The sequence below is a fragment of the Macaca nemestrina genome, chromosome 13, assembly GCF_043159975.1.
Source record: "Macaca nemestrina isolate mMacNem1 chromosome 13, mMacNem.hap1, whole genome shotgun sequence".
NCBI lineage: Eukaryota > Metazoa > Chordata > Mammalia > Primates > Cercopithecidae > Macaca > Macaca nemestrina.
In genome coordinates this window covers 70,455,929-70,472,907 of record NC_092137.1, presented here as the reverse complement: position 1 = coordinate 70,472,907, position 16,979 = coordinate 70,455,929, and the positions used below count along the sequence as shown (strand labels likewise).

At 45.2% G+C, this 16,979-nt stretch overlaps 1 protein-coding gene across 5 annotated transcripts in view; it reads left to right on the top strand.

Annotated features, from left to right (window-relative positions):
* C13H2orf42 (chromosome 13 C2orf42 homolog) overlaps positions 1-16,497 on the top strand; it is a 44,406-nt gene extending 27,909 nt beyond the window's left edge. For all 5 annotated transcript variants that reach the window (XM_011713495.3, XM_071076869.1, XM_071076866.1 and 2 more), the window contains exons 7-10: positions 684-791; positions 1,139-1,239; positions 4,931-5,093; positions 16,006-16,497. In XM_011713495.3, the coding sequence (XP_011711797.2) occupies positions 684-791; positions 1,139-1,239; positions 4,931-5,093; positions 16,006-16,214 (581 nt within the window). In that variant the 3' untranslated portion in view covers positions 16,215-16,497. The remainder of the gene's footprint in view (positions 1-683; positions 792-1,138; positions 1,240-4,930; positions 5,094-16,005) is intronic.
* The last annotated feature ends 482 nt before the right edge of the window (positions 16,498-16,979 follow it).

The following is a 16,979-nucleotide window of genomic DNA, read 5'->3' as shown; positions in this document are numbered from 1 at the left end:
GTGCAGTAGCATGACCATGGCTTACTGCAGCCTTAACCTCCTCGACTCAGTTGATCCTCCCACCTCAGCCTCCCAAGTAGCTGGGACAGCAGGTGCATGCCACCACGCCTGGCTAATTAAAAAAAATTTTTTTGGCCAGGCACGGTGGCTCACACCTGTAATCCCAGCACTTTGGGAGGCCGAGGTGGGCGAATCACGAGGTCAGGAGTTTAGACCTGCCTGGCCAACATGGTGAAACCCATCTCTACTAAAAATATAAAAATTAGCCAGGTGTGGTGACACATGCCTGTAGTCCCAGCTACTCAGGAGGCTGAGGCAGGAGGATTGCTTGAACCTGGGAGGCAGAGGTTGCAGTGAGCCGAGATCATGCCATTGCACTCCAGCCTGGGCAACAGAGTGAGACTCCATCTCAAAAAAAAATTTTTTTTTGTAGACACCGGGTCTTCCTTTGTTGCCCAGGCTACACTGTGTGTTTTGTGTTTGCAAGGGATCAAGAGTAGGACTAATGATAGTTCTTGGCCCAGAAAGGTCAATCAAAGCCTTCTTTTTGCCTCTGTATAAAGAAATCTCAGTGGTATTTTTAGTTATTACCATCCCATGATTCCTTTTCTTCCACCTCTCCCTGTACATCAGAAAGTCTTCTGAGTTTCTTTAAATGAGTTGTTTCTTCCTGTTTCCCACAGGCAAACCAGAACCACTGGTGTTCCACATTCCTCAGTCCTTTTTTGATGCCCTGCAACAGAGAATATCTATAGGAAGTGCAAAAAAACGGCTTCCCAACTCCACCACAGGTACAGGATTTCCCTTTGGTATAGTGATGGATGATGTCTTGAACATAGAGAATTACATTTGGAAAAAATCTGTGTGGAATACTCACCATTGAGTATTCAGAGTTAGGACTTCTACTCATATGTCTGGAGCACAAAGCCTTCAATGATCAGCATATCAATTATCTATATCAACTGATCTGTCACATTTCTGCCAAACCCTTTTATATATTTGCCTCTAGAATTTCTTTTTAAAAGTGCTGAGAATCTATAAGGAAATAATAGTACTGTATTAGAAACTAGGTAACAAATACAATAAAAGAAAATGTTATTTTTTGGTAATCTAATTTTGTCCTTTTTTCACGTTGAAGCTTTTGTTCGGAAAGATGCCTTGCCACTGGGAACCTTTTCCAAATATACTTGGCATATCACTAATATCCTGCAAGTTAAACAAATCTTAGATACCCCAGAGGTGAGAGTTTATTTCTATAACAGTGGGAGGGTTGTGAAGGGAAGAGAGGGAGGCAAGTACAGGGAGTATATTTGCACTGGTTCCTTGAGTTACAGACACCAGAGTTTCTTTTTTTTCATGCTAAGAGATTATTCAGAAATATCCCTGGCTTTATAGTTCTGATTCTGATTTTAATGTGTGTTCCCTATGGCTTGAAAAAAGTATCTTAAATTGCAGTATACTTTTTCTTTGCCTTTGGAATAAAAAAACACAATTTTTTCTTATAAATTAAATAATGATCCCCTAATACTTATGATGAGTCCTAGATTTGACTGGCAGGCAGCTAGAAAGTATATAAATAATTTGAGATGATATAATATTTGTGAAGTCAGTGGCACCAGCACAATTAAACCCTCCTCCCCAAACTACAGCTTTGTTCTCATTAGAGAAATGACCCTTTTTATTTTATGTTTGAGATGGAGTCTTGCTTTGTCACCCAGGCTGGAATGCAGTGGCACAATCTTGGCTCACTACAACCTCTGCCTCCCGAGTTCAAGCAATTCCCCCTGGCTAGCTGGGATTACAGGCACGTGCCACCATACCCGGCTAATTTTTGTATTTTTATTTTATTTTATTTTGAGACGGAGTCTCGCTCTGTCGCCCAGGCTGGAGTGCAGTGGTGCAATCTCAGCTCACTGCAAGCTCCGCCTCCTGGGTTCATGCCATTCTCCTGCCTCAGCCTCCCAAGTAGCTGGGACTACAGGTACCCACCACCATGCCTGTCTAATTTTTTGTATTTTTAGTAGAGACGGGGTTTCACCATGCTAGCCAGGATGGTCTCGATCTCCTACCTCGTGATCCGCCTGTCTCAGCCTCCCAAAGCGCTGGAATTACAGGCGTGAGCCACTGCGCCAAGCCTAATTTTTGTATTTTTAGTAGAGACAGGGTTTGACCATGTAGGCCAGGCTGGTCTCGAATTCCTGACTTCATGATCCTCCCAAACTGCTGGGATTACAGGCATGAGCCACTGTGCCCGGCTGAGAAATGACACTTTAAAAAAAATTTTTTTTTGGTCTTTTTTGTTTGTATTTTGGTTTTTTTGGGACAGGGTCTTACTCTGTTGCCTAGTCTGGAGTACAGTGGTACAGTCACAGCTCACTCTGCCTCTTGGGATCAAGTGATCCTCCCATCTCAGCCTCCTGAGTAGCTTGGACTACAGGCACATGCCACCACCATGCCCAGCTATTTTTGTAGGGATGGGGTTTCCCCGTGTTGCCCAGGCTGGTCTCAAATTCCTGGACTCTGTCTGCTGCAGCCTCCCAAAGTGCTGGGATTACTGGCATGAGCCACCAGGCCCACCCTACTAATTTAAAAAGAAAAAAAATTTAAGATGGGGTCTTGCTATGTTGCCCAGGCTGGTCTCAAATTCCTGGGTTCAAGCAATCCTCCCATCTTGGCCTCCCAAAGTACTGTGATTACAGGTGTAATCTGCCACATCCAGCCACACTAGACATTTTATGTTTTTATTTTTTTTTTTTCTGGAGACAGAGTCTCTTGCTCTGTTGCCCAGCTGCAGTGCAGTAGCACGATCTCGGCTCACTGTAACCTCCACCTCCCAGGATCAAGCAATTCTCATGCCTCAACCTCCTGAGTAGCTGGGACTACAGGTGCACACCACCACGCCTGGCTAATTTTTGTTTTTTTTTTTTTTTTTTTTTTTTTTTTTTTTTGAGACGGAGTCTCACGCTGTTGCCCAGGCTGGAGTGCAGTGGCGCGATCTCGGCTCACTGCAAGCTCCACCTCCCGGGTTCCCGCCATTCTCCTGCCTCAGCCTCCTGAGTAGCTGGGACTACAGGCGCCCGCCACCGCGCCCGGCTAATTTTTTGTATTTTTAGTAGAGACGGGGTTTCACTGTGGTCTCGATCTCCTGACCTTGTGATCCGCCCGCCTCGGCCTCCCAAAGTGCTGGGATTACAGGCTTGAGCCACCGCGCCCGGCCTAATTTTTGTATTTTTAGTAGAGACAGGGTTTCACCATGTTGGCCAGGCTGGTCCTAAACTCCTGACCTCAGGTGATCCACCCTCCTCGATCTCCCAAAGTACTGGGATTATAGGCGTGAGCCACTGCACCCGGCCAGCTATGCCGCTACTCTTAAAAAAAAAAAGAAAAGAAAGCAAGCAAAAGAGCCTGGCGAGGTGGCTCATGCCTGTAATACAAGCACTTTGGGAGGCCGAGGTGGGCGCAGCACCTGAGGTCAGGAGTTTTAGACCAGCTTGGCCAACATGGTGAAAACACGTTTCTACTAAAATACAAAAATTAGCCAGGCATGGTGGCTTGCTCCTGTAATCCCAGCTACTTGGGAGGCTGAGGCAGGAGAATCACTTGAACCTGGGAGGCAAAGGTTGCAGTGAACCGAGATCGTGCCACTGCACTCCAGCCTGGGTGACAGAGCTAGACTTCATTTCCAAAAAAAAAGAAAAAAAGAAAAAGTGAGGCCTGGTGGTGTGTGCCTATAGTCCCAACCACTAAGGAAGCTGAAGCAAGAGGATCACTTGAGCCTGGGAGTTGGAGGCTGCAGTGAGCCATGATTGTACCACTGTACTCCAGCAGGGGCAACCAAGTGAGACCTTGACTTTTTTTGTTGTTGTTGTTGACATGGACTTTCACTCTTGTGGCCCAGGCTGGAGTGGAATCACATGATCTCAGCTCACTACAACCTCTGCCTCCCAGCTTCAAGCGATTCTCCTGCCTCAGCCTCCTGAGTAGCTAGGATTACAGGCATCTGCCACCACGCCTGGTTAATTTTGTATTTTTAGTAGAGATGGGGTTTCTCCATGTTGGTCAGGCTGGTCTCAAACTCCCGACCTCAGGTGATCTGCCTACCTCAGCCTCCCAAAGTTCTGGAATTATAGGCACAAGCCACCGCCCTCAGTGACCTTGCCTCTTTAAAAAAAAAAAAAAAAAAAAAAAAAAGTGAACCCTAGAAAAGGACTGTATTGGCATTAAAGGTACTTGAGGAACTCCTTTAAATGCAGATGTCACAGAGGCAGCTTTTAGCCTGGAATGGATGACATTTAGGGAGACACTGAAGCAACCTAGGGTGTAGGCTTGTGGGAGAAGAGAGCTAACAATCATGGAGCTTCTCACTGTTGGGCATTACTTACCTCCATCACCTCATTTGAACTCCCAGCCATGTCCTGGCATTAACTGCATTTTGCCCATGAGAAAACAGGCTCTGAGAAGTTTGTAATTTGCTTTGGGTCACCACAGCATCCAGTTCCAGTTCTGCCTGGCTCAATCCCAAGGACAGTATGAAGCATACAGGATGTGAGGTGAACTGTAGGTGTATGAACAGAGGAATTTAAGAGAAGAATGCTGCTAGCAGAGCAGTAGGGGAAGGAATAAAACTGATTTTAGAGCAGGTCTGTGCCAGCAACAGTCATGTACCCATGAAGATGTTAGAGGTTCAACTGGTATATGGTTTGGCTGGGGTGGAAATTTAAGATTTTAGAGAAAAAAGGAAAGCCATGAATGACGTAAGAGAGAAAAGGCAAATTTGTTGACAGGATTTTCTTGAAAAACAGGGAAGTTGTAATTCATTTGAATATACTTAACAAGAAAGAAGGAATAATAAAAGATTTGTTGTCATCCAGGTATTGGTCTATTTTGAAAGTTTTTCTCTCACCCTTTTTTGGTATGTCTTGGTGTCCAGATGCCCTTGGAAATCACCCGTAGCTTTATCCAGAACCGAGATGGGACTTATGAGCTGTTTAAATGCCCTAAAGTGGAAGTAGAGAGCATAGCAGAAACCTACGGTCGTATAGAAAAACAACCAGTGCTGCGACCCTTGGAACTAAAAACTTTCCTCAAAGTTGGTAAGTGAACTTCAAAAGCGCATCTTCCTTTGAGTGTCAGCTTGTGTACAGTACAGTACACTGTCCAAAGCTTTGGATCTTGACCTTAAACAAAGAAGACACATTCATTCACCTTGTAAAGACAATCGTGGGATAAGGTATTTTGTTTCATTCGAACCAGTGTTTTCAAAAATAAAATTGCAGGCCAGGTGCTGTGGCTCACGCCTATAATCCCAGCGCTTTGGGAGGCCGAGACAGATGAATTGCTTGACGTTAGGAGTTTTGAGACCAGCCTGGCCAACATGGTGAAACCCCGTCTGTACCACAAAAATACAAAACTCAGCCAGGCATAGTGGCGCGTGTCTGTAATCCCAGCTACTCGGGAGGCTGAGGCACAAGAATCGCCTAAACCCAGGAGGCAGAGGTTGCAACCCAGGAGGCAGAGATCTCAAAAACCACTGCGCTCCAGAGTGGGCGACACAGTGAGACTCAGTCTCAAAAAAAAAAGACTTGCTGAATGAATAAATGCATGCCAGCCGTAGTTTTAACTAATTTAGCTTTGTGATATATCTATTGGCTCCCCTTTGTTTCTTCAGTTGTGCATTTATTCTTCCAGAAGAAATTTAGAATTTTTAATTATTCTGTCAAATTCTTGTGAATATTATATTTTTTGCTGCTCTTTTGAGTGAAATATCTATCCTGATTCTAACTTGTTATTGCCACTAACTTCTTATTGCCAGTTATGGAAATCTCTTAGTTTTAGTATACTTAGTATTGAATTGGTACCCTTGATGAAGTCCCAGTAGTGATAATAGTAAATGAAGGCTGGGCACAGTGGCTCATGCCTGTAATCCCAGAGCTTTGGGGGCTGAGGCAGTAGGATCACTTGAGGCCAGGAGTTCAAGACCAGCCTGGGCAATATAGCAAGACCCCCACTCTACTTAAAGAACAAAAATTAAAATCTGTTCTAAGTCTGTAGTTTTAGACTGTACTTGAATTTCATCTGCTTTATGGTGTTTTCCAAATCAGATAACTGGCTTTTATCAGTTCTGAATTTTTTTTTTTTTTTCGGAGAGGGAGTCTCGCTCTGTCACCAGGCTGGAGTGCAGTGGCATAATCTTGGCTTACCACAACCTCCGCCTCCCGGGTTCAAGTGATTCCCCTGCCTCAGCCTCCTGAGTAGCTGGGATTACAGGTGCCTACCACCACGCCTGGCTAATTTTTTGTATTTTAGTAGAGACGGGGTTTCACCGTGTCACCCAGGCTGGTCTCGAACTCCTGAGCTAAGGCAATCTGCCCACCTTGACCTCCCAAAGTGCTAGGATTACAGGCATGAGCCACCGCCCCCGGTCCTAAATTTGTTGTAAATTAATAATTTCTCTTTTTAAATTTTTCCTAATATTTTCTTGGAACTATTTTTGTAGCTTTTAAAAGGAATACTCGGCCGAGCGCAGTGGCTCATGCCTGTAATCCCAGCACTTTGGGAGGCCTAGGCGGGTAGATTACTTGAGGCCAGGAGTTCCAGACCAGCCTGGCCAACATGGTAAAACCCCGTCTCTACTAAAAATACAAAAATCAGCCAGGTGTGGCTGGGCATGGTGGCTCATGCCTGTAATCCCAGCACTTTGGGAGGCTGAGGCGGGCAGACCACGAGGTCAGGAGATCAAGACCATCCTGGCCAACATGGTGAAACCCCATCTCTACTAAAATGCAAAAAATTAGCCGGGTGTGGTGGTGCGTGCCTGTCGTCCCAGCTACTCAGGAGGCTGAGGTAGGGGAATTGCTCGAACCCAGGAGGCAGAGGTTGCAGTGAGCCCGAGATCGTGCCATTGCACTCCAGCCCGGGTGAGAGGGCCAGACTCTGTATCAAAAATACATAAATAAATAATAAAAGGAATACTCAATTTTTTAAATTAATGTTTGATAACATTTAAAGTTATTATCTGAATCATCTATAATTACAGTTTAGTTTCTGTCCTCAGTACCTTGTATTTAAAATTTCAAATTAGTTGAGGCTTTTGATCTTCATATTCTTAGTTATCAATTTCTAGTTTTATTGTTTTGAGGTCAGAAGACGTATCTTTAATTTCTTTCTTTTTTTTTTTTTCTTTTTGGAGACCGAGTCTCACTCTGTCACTCAGGCTGGAGTGCAGCGGTACGATCCTGGCTCACTGCAACCGCCATCTCCCGGATTCAAGCAATTCTCCTGCCTCAGCCGCCTGAGTAGCTGGAATTACAGGCACATGCCATCATGCCCAGCTAATTTTGTATATTTAGCAGAGACAGGGTTTACCATGTTAACCAGGCTGATCTCGAACTCCAGACCTCTGGTGATCTGCCCACCTCAGCCTCCCGAAGTGCTGGGATTATAGGCGTGAGCCACCAAGCCCAGCCTTAATTTCTTTCCTTTTAGGAATTTTAAATTGTTTTTTCACTAACAACATATGATATGAATTTGTGCTAGCATAGATGTTATTTATCCAATGTAAACTCGTATATAGTTTTTGTTTGTTTGTTTTTCAGATAGAGTCTTGCTCTGTCACCCAGGCTGGAGTGCAGTGGCACGATTTCAGCTTACTGCAAGCTCCGCCTCCTGGGTTCAAGTGATTCTCCTGCCTCAGCCTCCTGAGTAGCTCAGATTACAGGCGTATGCCACCACACCCAGCTAATTTTTGTATTTTTAGTAGATACGGGGTTTCGCCATGTTGGCCAGGCTGGTCTCAAATTTCTAACCTCAGGTGATCCACCCACCTCAGCCTCCCAAAGTGCTGGGATTACAGGCGTGAGCCACCGCACCTGGCTATATATACCTTTTAAATCAGTCATTTTATTTGGGTGTTTAAGTCCTCTCTGTTATCTCTTTGACCTGCCAAAGACTAGAAAAGTCATTTTACCATTTTCTACTAAAATTGTTTCCTTGAATGACTTCTTATATTTCTAAAAGCCTTTAATTATTTTAAATGCAGTGTTGTTGGTACATCAGAGTTATTGCCAGATGTTGTTAATGTAAATTGTATGTTATCAACATAAAAATAACTTTTGCCCTAAATTCTTTGTCCAGTATTACAACCATGACACCAACTTTCTTTTGTTTTTTCTTTTACGTTTTAAAATTTTTTTTTTTTTTTTTGAGATAGGGTCTTGCCCTGTTACCCAGGCTGGAGTGCAGTGGCACAATTATGGCTCACTGCAGCCTCAAACTCTTGGGCTCAAGTGATCCTCCCACCTCAGCCTCCTGAGTAGCTGGGACTACAGGCACATGTCACCATTCCCGGCTAATTTCTTTTTATTTTTAGTAGGGACAAGGTCTTACTCTGTTGCCCAGGCTGGTCTTGAACTCCTGGGTTCAAGCAGTTCTCCTGCCTCAGCCTCCCAAAGTGCTGAGATTACAGGCATAAGCCACCATGCCTGGCCTGTTTTTTATTTTTTTAATGTTTGCCATCCATTTAGTTTTAACTTTTTTGTGATACTGTTTTAATTGAATCTATCTTTTTTCAGAGACAGGGTCTTGCCATGTTGCTCAGGCTGGAGTGCAGTGGCTATTTCTAGGTGTGATCATAGTACACTACAGCCTTGAACTCCTGGGTTCAAGTGATCCTTCCACTTGGCCTCCCAAGGAGCTGGGACTACAGGCACACACCACCAGGCCCAACTTAGATGAATCTTTTATCAACATTATATAGTTGGTTTTGACTTTTTCTAATTTTCATAGTCTATCCTCTTTATATTTATTATAATTGATATAGTTGGTCTTCTGTGTTAATTTTTGCTAAATGGACTATGTTCTCTGCCTTGTCTTCATAGTTTTTGAAGGTGATACCATATTCTTTTTTTTTTTTTTTTGAGACAGAGTTTCACTCTTATTGCCCAGGCTGGAGTGCAATGGGGCAATCTCGGCTCACTGCAACCTCTGCCTCCTGGGTTCAAGCAATTCTCCTGCCTCAGTCTCCCAAAGAGCTGGGATTACAAGGCATGTGCCACCACACCCAGCTAATTTTGTATTTTTAGCAGAGACAGGGTTTCTCCACATTGGTCAGACTGGTCTCGAACTCCCAACCTCAGGTGATCTGCCCACCTCAGCCTCCCAAAGTGCTGGGTTATAGGCATGAGCCACTGCACCCGGCCAGTGATACCATATTCTTATGTTTAGTTCCACTAGTGTTTAATTTTGAATTTTTCTTTCTTTTCTTCTTTTTTTTTTTTTTTTTTTTTTTTGAGACGGAGTCTTGCTTTATCGCCCAGGCTGGAGGGCAGTAACGCGACCTTGGCTCACTGCACCCTCTGCCTCCCAGGTTCAAGCAATTCTCTTGTCTCAGCCTCCCCAGTAGCTGGGACTACAGGCACCCACCACCATGCCCGGCTAATTTTTGTATTTTTGGTAGAGATGGGGTTTCACCATATTGGTCAGGCTGGTCTCGAACTCTGACCTCAGGTGATCCACCTGCCTCAGCCTCCCAAAGTGCTGGGATTACAGGCATGAGCCACCATACCCGGCCTAATTTTGTATTTTTCAAAAGTATTCTTTAACCTGAGTTTGTCTATGTTTAAATCTTTGATCTGACAGGGCACAGTGACTCACACCTATAATCCCAGAACGTTGGGAGGCTGAGGTTGGAGGACAGCTTGAACCCAGGAGTTTGAGACCAGCCTGGGCAACACAGGGAGACCTCATCTCTATAAAAGAATTTTTAAAATTAGCTGGGGGCTCCTCTGCCTATGAAGTAGCCATTCTTTATTCCTTTACTTTTTTTTTTTTTTTTGAGATGGAGTGTCACTCTATCTTCCAGGCTGGAGTGCAGTGGTGCGATCTCAGCTCACTGCAAGCTCCGCCTCCCGGGTTCATGCCATTCCATTCTCCTGCCTCAGCCTCCCAAGTATCTGGGACTACAGGCGCCCACTACCACACCCAGCTAATTTTTGTGTGTGTGTGTTTTTTTTTTTTTTTTTTTTGAGACGGAGTCTGCTCTGTCGCCCAGGCTGGAGTGCAGTGGCCGGATCTCAGCTCACTGCAAGCTCCACCTCCCGGGTTTACACCATTCTCCTGCCTCAGCCTCCCGAGTAGCTGGGACTACAGGCGCCCGCCACCTCGCCCGGCTAGTTTTTTGTATTTTTTTTTAGTAGAGACGGGGTTTCACCGTGTTAGCCAGGATGGTCTCGATCTCCTGACCTCGTGATCCGCCCGTCTCGGCCTCCCAAAGTGCTGGGATTACAGGCTTGAGCCACCACGCCCGGCCAATTTTTTTGTGTTTTTAGTAGAGACGAGGTTTCACCATGTTAGCCAGGATGGTCTTGATCTCCTGACCTCGTGATCTGCCTGCCTCGGCCTCCCAAAGTGCTGGGATTACAGGTGTGAGCCACCGCGCCTGGCCTGAGATACAGTCTTGCTCTGTCACCAGGCTGGAGTGCAGTGGTGCAATCTTGACTTACTGCAACCTCCACCTCCCAGGTTAAAGTGATTCTCCTGCCTCAGCCTCCTGAGTAGCTGGGACTTCAGGCGCATGCCACCACGCCCAGCTAATTTTTGTATTTTTAGTAGAGACAGGGTTTCACCATGTTGGCCAGGATGGTTTTGATCTCTTGACCTTGTGATCTGCCCGCCTTGGCCTCCCAAAGTGCTGGGATTACAGGTATGAGCCACCACGCCCAGCCTCCTTTACTTTCTTAATAAACTTACTTTCAAAAAAAAAAAAAAAATTAGCCAGGAATGGTGGTACATGCCTGTGGTCCCAGCTACTTCAGAGGCTGAGGTGGGAGGGTTGCATGGGCCCTGGAGGTCGAGGCTGCAGTGAGCCATGATTGTGTCACTACACTCCAGGCGGGGCAACACAGCAAGACCTTGTCTCAAAAAAAAAAAAAAAAGAAAAAGAAAAACTTTGATTCTCTGGAATTTATCATGATGTAACTTATGTAAGTTATAGATAAGGTTCCACCACCTTTTATTTTCTTCCAGATGGTTATCTGGTTGATACAAACCATTTATTATAAGAAACACTTATTTGTTTTTATTTCAGTAGTTACAAATGCCATCTTTATCTTAGGCTAACTAAATTCCTGTTCTATTTGTGTCTATTTCTAGTCTTTCTGTTTTGTTCCTTTAATCTGTCTAGATGCATGCCAGTACTACACTCTTTTGGTTATTATGGGTTTGTAATATATTTTAGAACCATGTCAGATTTTTTTTTTTTTAGTAGAAATTTCTGGCCGGGCGTGGTGGCTCACACCTGTAATCCCAGCACTTTGGGAGGCCGAGGCAGGCAGATCACGAGGTTAGGAGATCGAGACCATCCTGGCTAACACTGTGAAACCCCGTCTCTACTAAAAATACAAAAAATTAGGCCAGGCGCGGTGGCTCAAGCCTGTAATCCCAGCACTTTGGGAGGCCGAGACGGGCAGATCACGAGGTCAGGAGATGGAGACCATCCTGGCTAACCCGGTGAAACCCCGTCTCTACTAAAAAAAGTACAAAAAAAAAACTAGCCGGGCGAGGTGGTGGGCGCCTGTAGTCCCAGCTACTCGGGAGGCTGAGGCAGGAGAATGGCGTAAACCCGGGAGGCGGAGCTTGCAGTGAGCTGAGATTTGGCCACTGCACTCCAGCCTGGACGACAGAGCGAGACTCCATCTCAAAAAAAAAAAAAAAAAAAAAATTAGCCAGGCATGGTGGCGGACACCTGTAGTCCCAGCTACTCAGGAGGCTGAGGCAGGAGAATGGCGTGAACCCAGGAGGCGGAGCTTGCAGTGAGCCGAGATCGTGCCACTGCACTCCAGCCTGGGGGACAGAGCAAAACTCCGTCTCAAAAAAAAAAAAAATTTCTGGCCGGGCGCGGTGGCTCAAGCCTGTAATCCCAGCACTTTGGGAGGCCGAGACGGGCGGATCAGGAGGTCAGGAGATCGAGACTATCCTGGCTAACACGGTGAAACCCCGTCTCTACTAAAAAATACAAAAAACTAGCCGGTCGAGGTGGCGGGCGCCTGTAGTCCCAGCTACTCGGGAGGCTGAGGCAGGAGAATGGCGTGAACCCGGGAGGCGGAGCTTGCAGTGAGCTGAGATCCGGCCACTGCACTCCAGCCTGGACGACAGAGCGAGACTCTGTCTCAAAAAAAAAAAAAAAAATTTCTTACACAGATGGGGGTCTCGCTATGTTGCTCAGGCTGGTCTTGAACTCCTGACCTCAAGCGATCCACCCTGGTCCTCCCAAAGTGCTGGGGTTACAGGCATGAGCCACTGTGCCCAGCTGACCATGTAGATTTTAATTCTACTCTTTGTGGTTCTTGAAATTTGGCCTTTTCTTGTTTGTCTTCCTTTTACTCTCATCCAGCTGCCTTTTCTTCCCAGTCTGGGCTCTCCTTATGATTCTGGCCTTATTTCCATAAAGGCCAGATCTTATTTTTTTCTTTTGTGGATGCTAAACAGTTCCCTGAAATTTCTGTTGTTTTTTTTTTTGAGACAGAGTCTTGCTCTGTCACCTAGGCTGGAGTACAGTGGCGTGATCTCAGCTCACTGCAACCCCCACCTTCTGGGTTCAAGCGATTCTCCTGCCTCAGCCTCCCGAGTAGCTGGGGATTACAGGTGCCCACCACTATGCCCAGATAATTTTTGTATATTTAGTAAAGACGGGGTTTCACCACCTTGGCCAAGGTAGTCTCGAACTCCTGACCTCATGATCCACCCGCCTCGGCATCCCAAAGTGCTGGGATTACCAGGAGTGAGCCACTGCACCCGGCTGTTTAAATTTTCTTTTGGATAGATCAGTCATTGCTTTCCCTTCCTTTAATTCTTCTAGTTATTTACTCCCTTTTCCTTATATAGTTTTTTTTTTTTTTAACTTCCTGTTCTTTTCTTTTCTTATTACTGAACAGATTAAGATCTGTCCAGACTTTGGGAGGCCAAGGCGGGCAGACCACGAGGTCAGGAGATCAAGACCTTCCTGGCTAACACGGTGAAACCCCGTCTCTACTAAAAATACAAAAAAAAAATTAGCCAGGCATGGTGGCGGGCGCCTGTAGTCCCAGCTACTCGGGAGGCTGAGGCAGGAGAATGGTGTGAACCTGGGAGGCGGAGCTTGCAGTGAGCTGAGATCGAGCCACTGCACTCCAACCTGGGTGACAGAGCAAGACTCCGTCTCAAAAAAAAAAAAAAAAAAAAACACAAGATCTTTCCAGACTCAAATTTTGGTAACAGGCAGATTGCTTGGGATCACTCCTGCGTGATGGCTGGCTCCCTCTCAGATCTGTATGTGAGGCGCTGATGCAAAGTTCTCATATCTATTATTTCTCTTTCCTACCACAGTGGCATCTCCTGAACATCTCTGCCTCCTTCATTGCTAATAATGGAATATAGGAAAAAACACACAAAACTAAGATTCCCCACATACACAGTTTTCAAGGGTTTCTCCTCTTTCTCCCACCCAAATTGCTTTCCTAGCGCAGACTGTACTTTCCAGAACACACTCTGACACTGCTATTCACTTTTTTTTTTTTTTTTTTTTTTTGAGATAGAGTCTTATTCTGTTGCCTAGGCTAGAGTGCAGTGGTGTGATCTCAGCTCACTGCAACCTCTGCCTCCCAGGTTCAAGCAATTCCTTTGTCTCAGCTTTCTGAGTAGCTGAGATTACAGGTGCGTGCCACCACACCCAGCTAATTTTTGTATTTTTAGTAGAGACAGAGTTTCACCATGTTGATCAGGCTGGTCTCGAACTCCTGACCTCATGATCTGCCCGGCTTGGCTTCCCAAAGTGCTGGGTTTACAGATGTGAGCAACTGCACCTAGCCCTGCTATTCAACTTTAACCATGCACCTACCCTCCCCCAAGTCCCCTTTGCAGTCATCAAGAATTCAGGTACATGAGTGGGGAGGGGGTGTGTGTGAGATGTTCTAAAGGAAAGGAAGTGGCACTACTCATTTGCTGCTGTGTACAAGTAGTAGCCAGGGCACAAACAGTGAGAGAGAGAGAGTATTTTCCTGCCTTTTTCCATGTAGCCTCCCTTTATGAAGGAAAGATGGGATATGCTATGGCCAATGTCTGGGTGGATTTCTTTCCATCCATCTCCACCTGTTTTATATTTCCTCCCAGAAGCTGCCAGTGGTCTTAATGTTCATCAGTTGTGAGTTTTCATCTTTTTCTATGTCTTCATTGATATTTAAGTGAAAAGTTGGCAGCAGCTCCAGATATCATTTGAAATGGAAGCTAGAATGTCTGTGACTAACAAGAGCTAGATAATACCTAACATTTATATTCTATGACTAAAAGAAACCAAACAGACCAAAATACCCTGCCAATAAGGTTGTTAGTCCAGGGTGGATGGATGCTTTGTTTCTCATCATATCAGTGATATCTTAGTCTTTGTGGGAAAGAAAGGACCAAAAGAAGTTGAGGGAAGGAGTTTAAACGGGGTGAGTATTTAGGCTAAAGTGGAGAGAGAGTAACACAGTGAAGTGAAAAGTAAAATGTAGGCCAGGCGCAGTGGCTCACACCTGTAATCCCCACACTTTGGGAGGCCGAGGTGGAAAGATCACCGGAGGTCAGGAGTTCGAGACCAGCCTGGCCAAGATGGTGAAACCCTGTCTCTACTAAAAATACAAAAATTAGCTGGACATGGTGGTGCGTGCCTGTAGTCCCAGCTACTTGGAAGGCTGAGGCGGAAGAATCACCTGAACCCAGGAAGCGGAGGTTGCAGTGAAACAACATTGCCACACTGTACTCCAGCCTGGGCAACAGAGCAAGACTCCATCTCAAAAAACAAAAACAAAAAATAAAAAGTAAAATACTAGCTTATGAAGTCAAAGGTTAAGTAGTGCTGAGAGAAAAATGTGTATACATTATTAATCAGGGTCCTCTCCTCCATCCTTCTTGTTTTTTTGTTTTTTGGGGGTGTTTTTTGAGGCGGAGTCTTGCTCTGTTGCCCAGGCTGGAGTGCAGTGGTACAATCTCAGCTTACTGAAGCCTCCATCTTCTGGGTTCAAGCGATTCTTCTGTCTTAGCCTCCGAAGTAACTGGGATTACAGGAGCACGCCACCACACCTGGCTAATTTTTGTATTTTTAGTAGAGACGGTTTTGCCATGTTGGTCAGGCTAGTCTTGAACTCCTGACCTCAAGTGATCCACCTACCTCAGCCTCCCAAAGTGCTGGAATTACAGGCATGAGCCACTGCCCCTGGCCCATCCTTCTTGTTTTCTTATATTACTTTTTTTTTTTTGAGATAGGGTCTCACTGTATTGCCCAGGCTGGCATTGAATTACTGGGCTCAAGCAATCCTCCCACCTCAGTCTCCCAAGTAGTTGGGACTAGTGGCACATTTCACCACACCTGGCTAATTTTTTTGTAGAGATAGGGTCTCACTTTGTTGCACAGGCTGGTCTTCAACTCCTGGCCTCAAGCTATCCTCCTGCCTTGCCCTCCAACACTGTTGGGATTACAGGTGTCAGCTACCACGCCTGGCCTAAATATATAGTTTTAACTTCATGATGGCTAGGTGTGGTGACTCAGGCCTGTAATCCCAGCACTTGGGAGTCTGAGATGGGCGGATCACAAGGTCAGGAGATCGAGACCATCCTGGCTAACACGGTGAAACCCCATCTCTACTAAAAATACAAAAAATTAGCCAGGTGTGGTGGCACACGCCTGTAATCCCAGCTACTCAGGAAGCTGAGGGAGGAGAATCGCTTGAACCTGGGAGGCAAAGGTTGCAGTGAGCCAAGATCACGCCACTGCACTCCAGCCTGGGAGACAGAGTGAGACTCCGTCTCAAAAAAACAAAACAAAAACAAAAACTTAATGATTATCAATAAATCTGATATCCCAGTCACCACTGAATTTATAAACTTCATTCCGCCTTCTGATTATCAAAGCTGAACAGACTGCTCCAATTCCAGACACTTTTTCTTGCAATTAGGAACACCTATTAAAGTGTACTAATACTCCTTTTTACTCTTTAGGCAACACTTCCCCAGATCAAAAGGAACCAACACCTTTCATCATCGAGTGGATCCCAGATATCCTTCCCCAATCTAAGATTGGCGAGCTGCGGATCAAGTTTGAGTATGGCCACCACCGGAATGGGCATGTGGCAGAGTACCAAGACCACCGGCCTGCCTTGGACCAGCCCTTGGAACTGGCCCCTCTGACCACTATCACTTTCCCCTAAGGCAAAACAAGAGAATAATCTTTTGCTGCTTAATTTGCACATCCCCACCCCTTGACAACTTTAAATACTAGTTACGCACTTAGATGGCCCTGTTCCTTAGTGAACTGCTCTTAGCTAAGATGCAAATTCTCAGTGCTTTCAAGTGGATTCTGCTGAAGAAAATCTCTTGTAAATAGCCTTTTTGGTGCTGCTGTGTACAGTCTTCATTATGCATTGGGCAGTATTTCTGGCTAGAGTTTTAAAAGGAACAGAAAGAAAACCAGCTTATTTTCCTTCTTATGAACTCATTTTTAGCGTTTATTTCAACCTTTTGCTAATTATCTGAGAAATTTGCAGCACTCAGCCATACACGAACAGTGTTGGAAAGTTAACACCCTGGCTAGGGCAGAATGTTAAAGACCATCTTGGCAGAGTTCCAGCCATGCTCTTTATTCTGTTCTCAAAGCACAGCGTCACTAGTTTTTCCAAATTATATCATGGTCACCTTTTTATAAAATTTATAAATTTTGGGGGGCGGGATTTAACTGATAGTGATACAGGAAAAAGAGATCCAGGTGTCAAGGGAATATTGCTATTTCAAACTAATGCTTGTAATAGCTTGTTCACTTAATATTTGTATATTTATATGTTCTCCAAACGGTAAAATTCAATTGCTGTTTCTGAGTTCAATGATCACAGAATAGAGATACTGAAAAACTCGGAAGTATAAGCCTATCTTTAAGGAGGAAAGAAGGGAATGAACATTTCTTGCATGCCTACTATGTG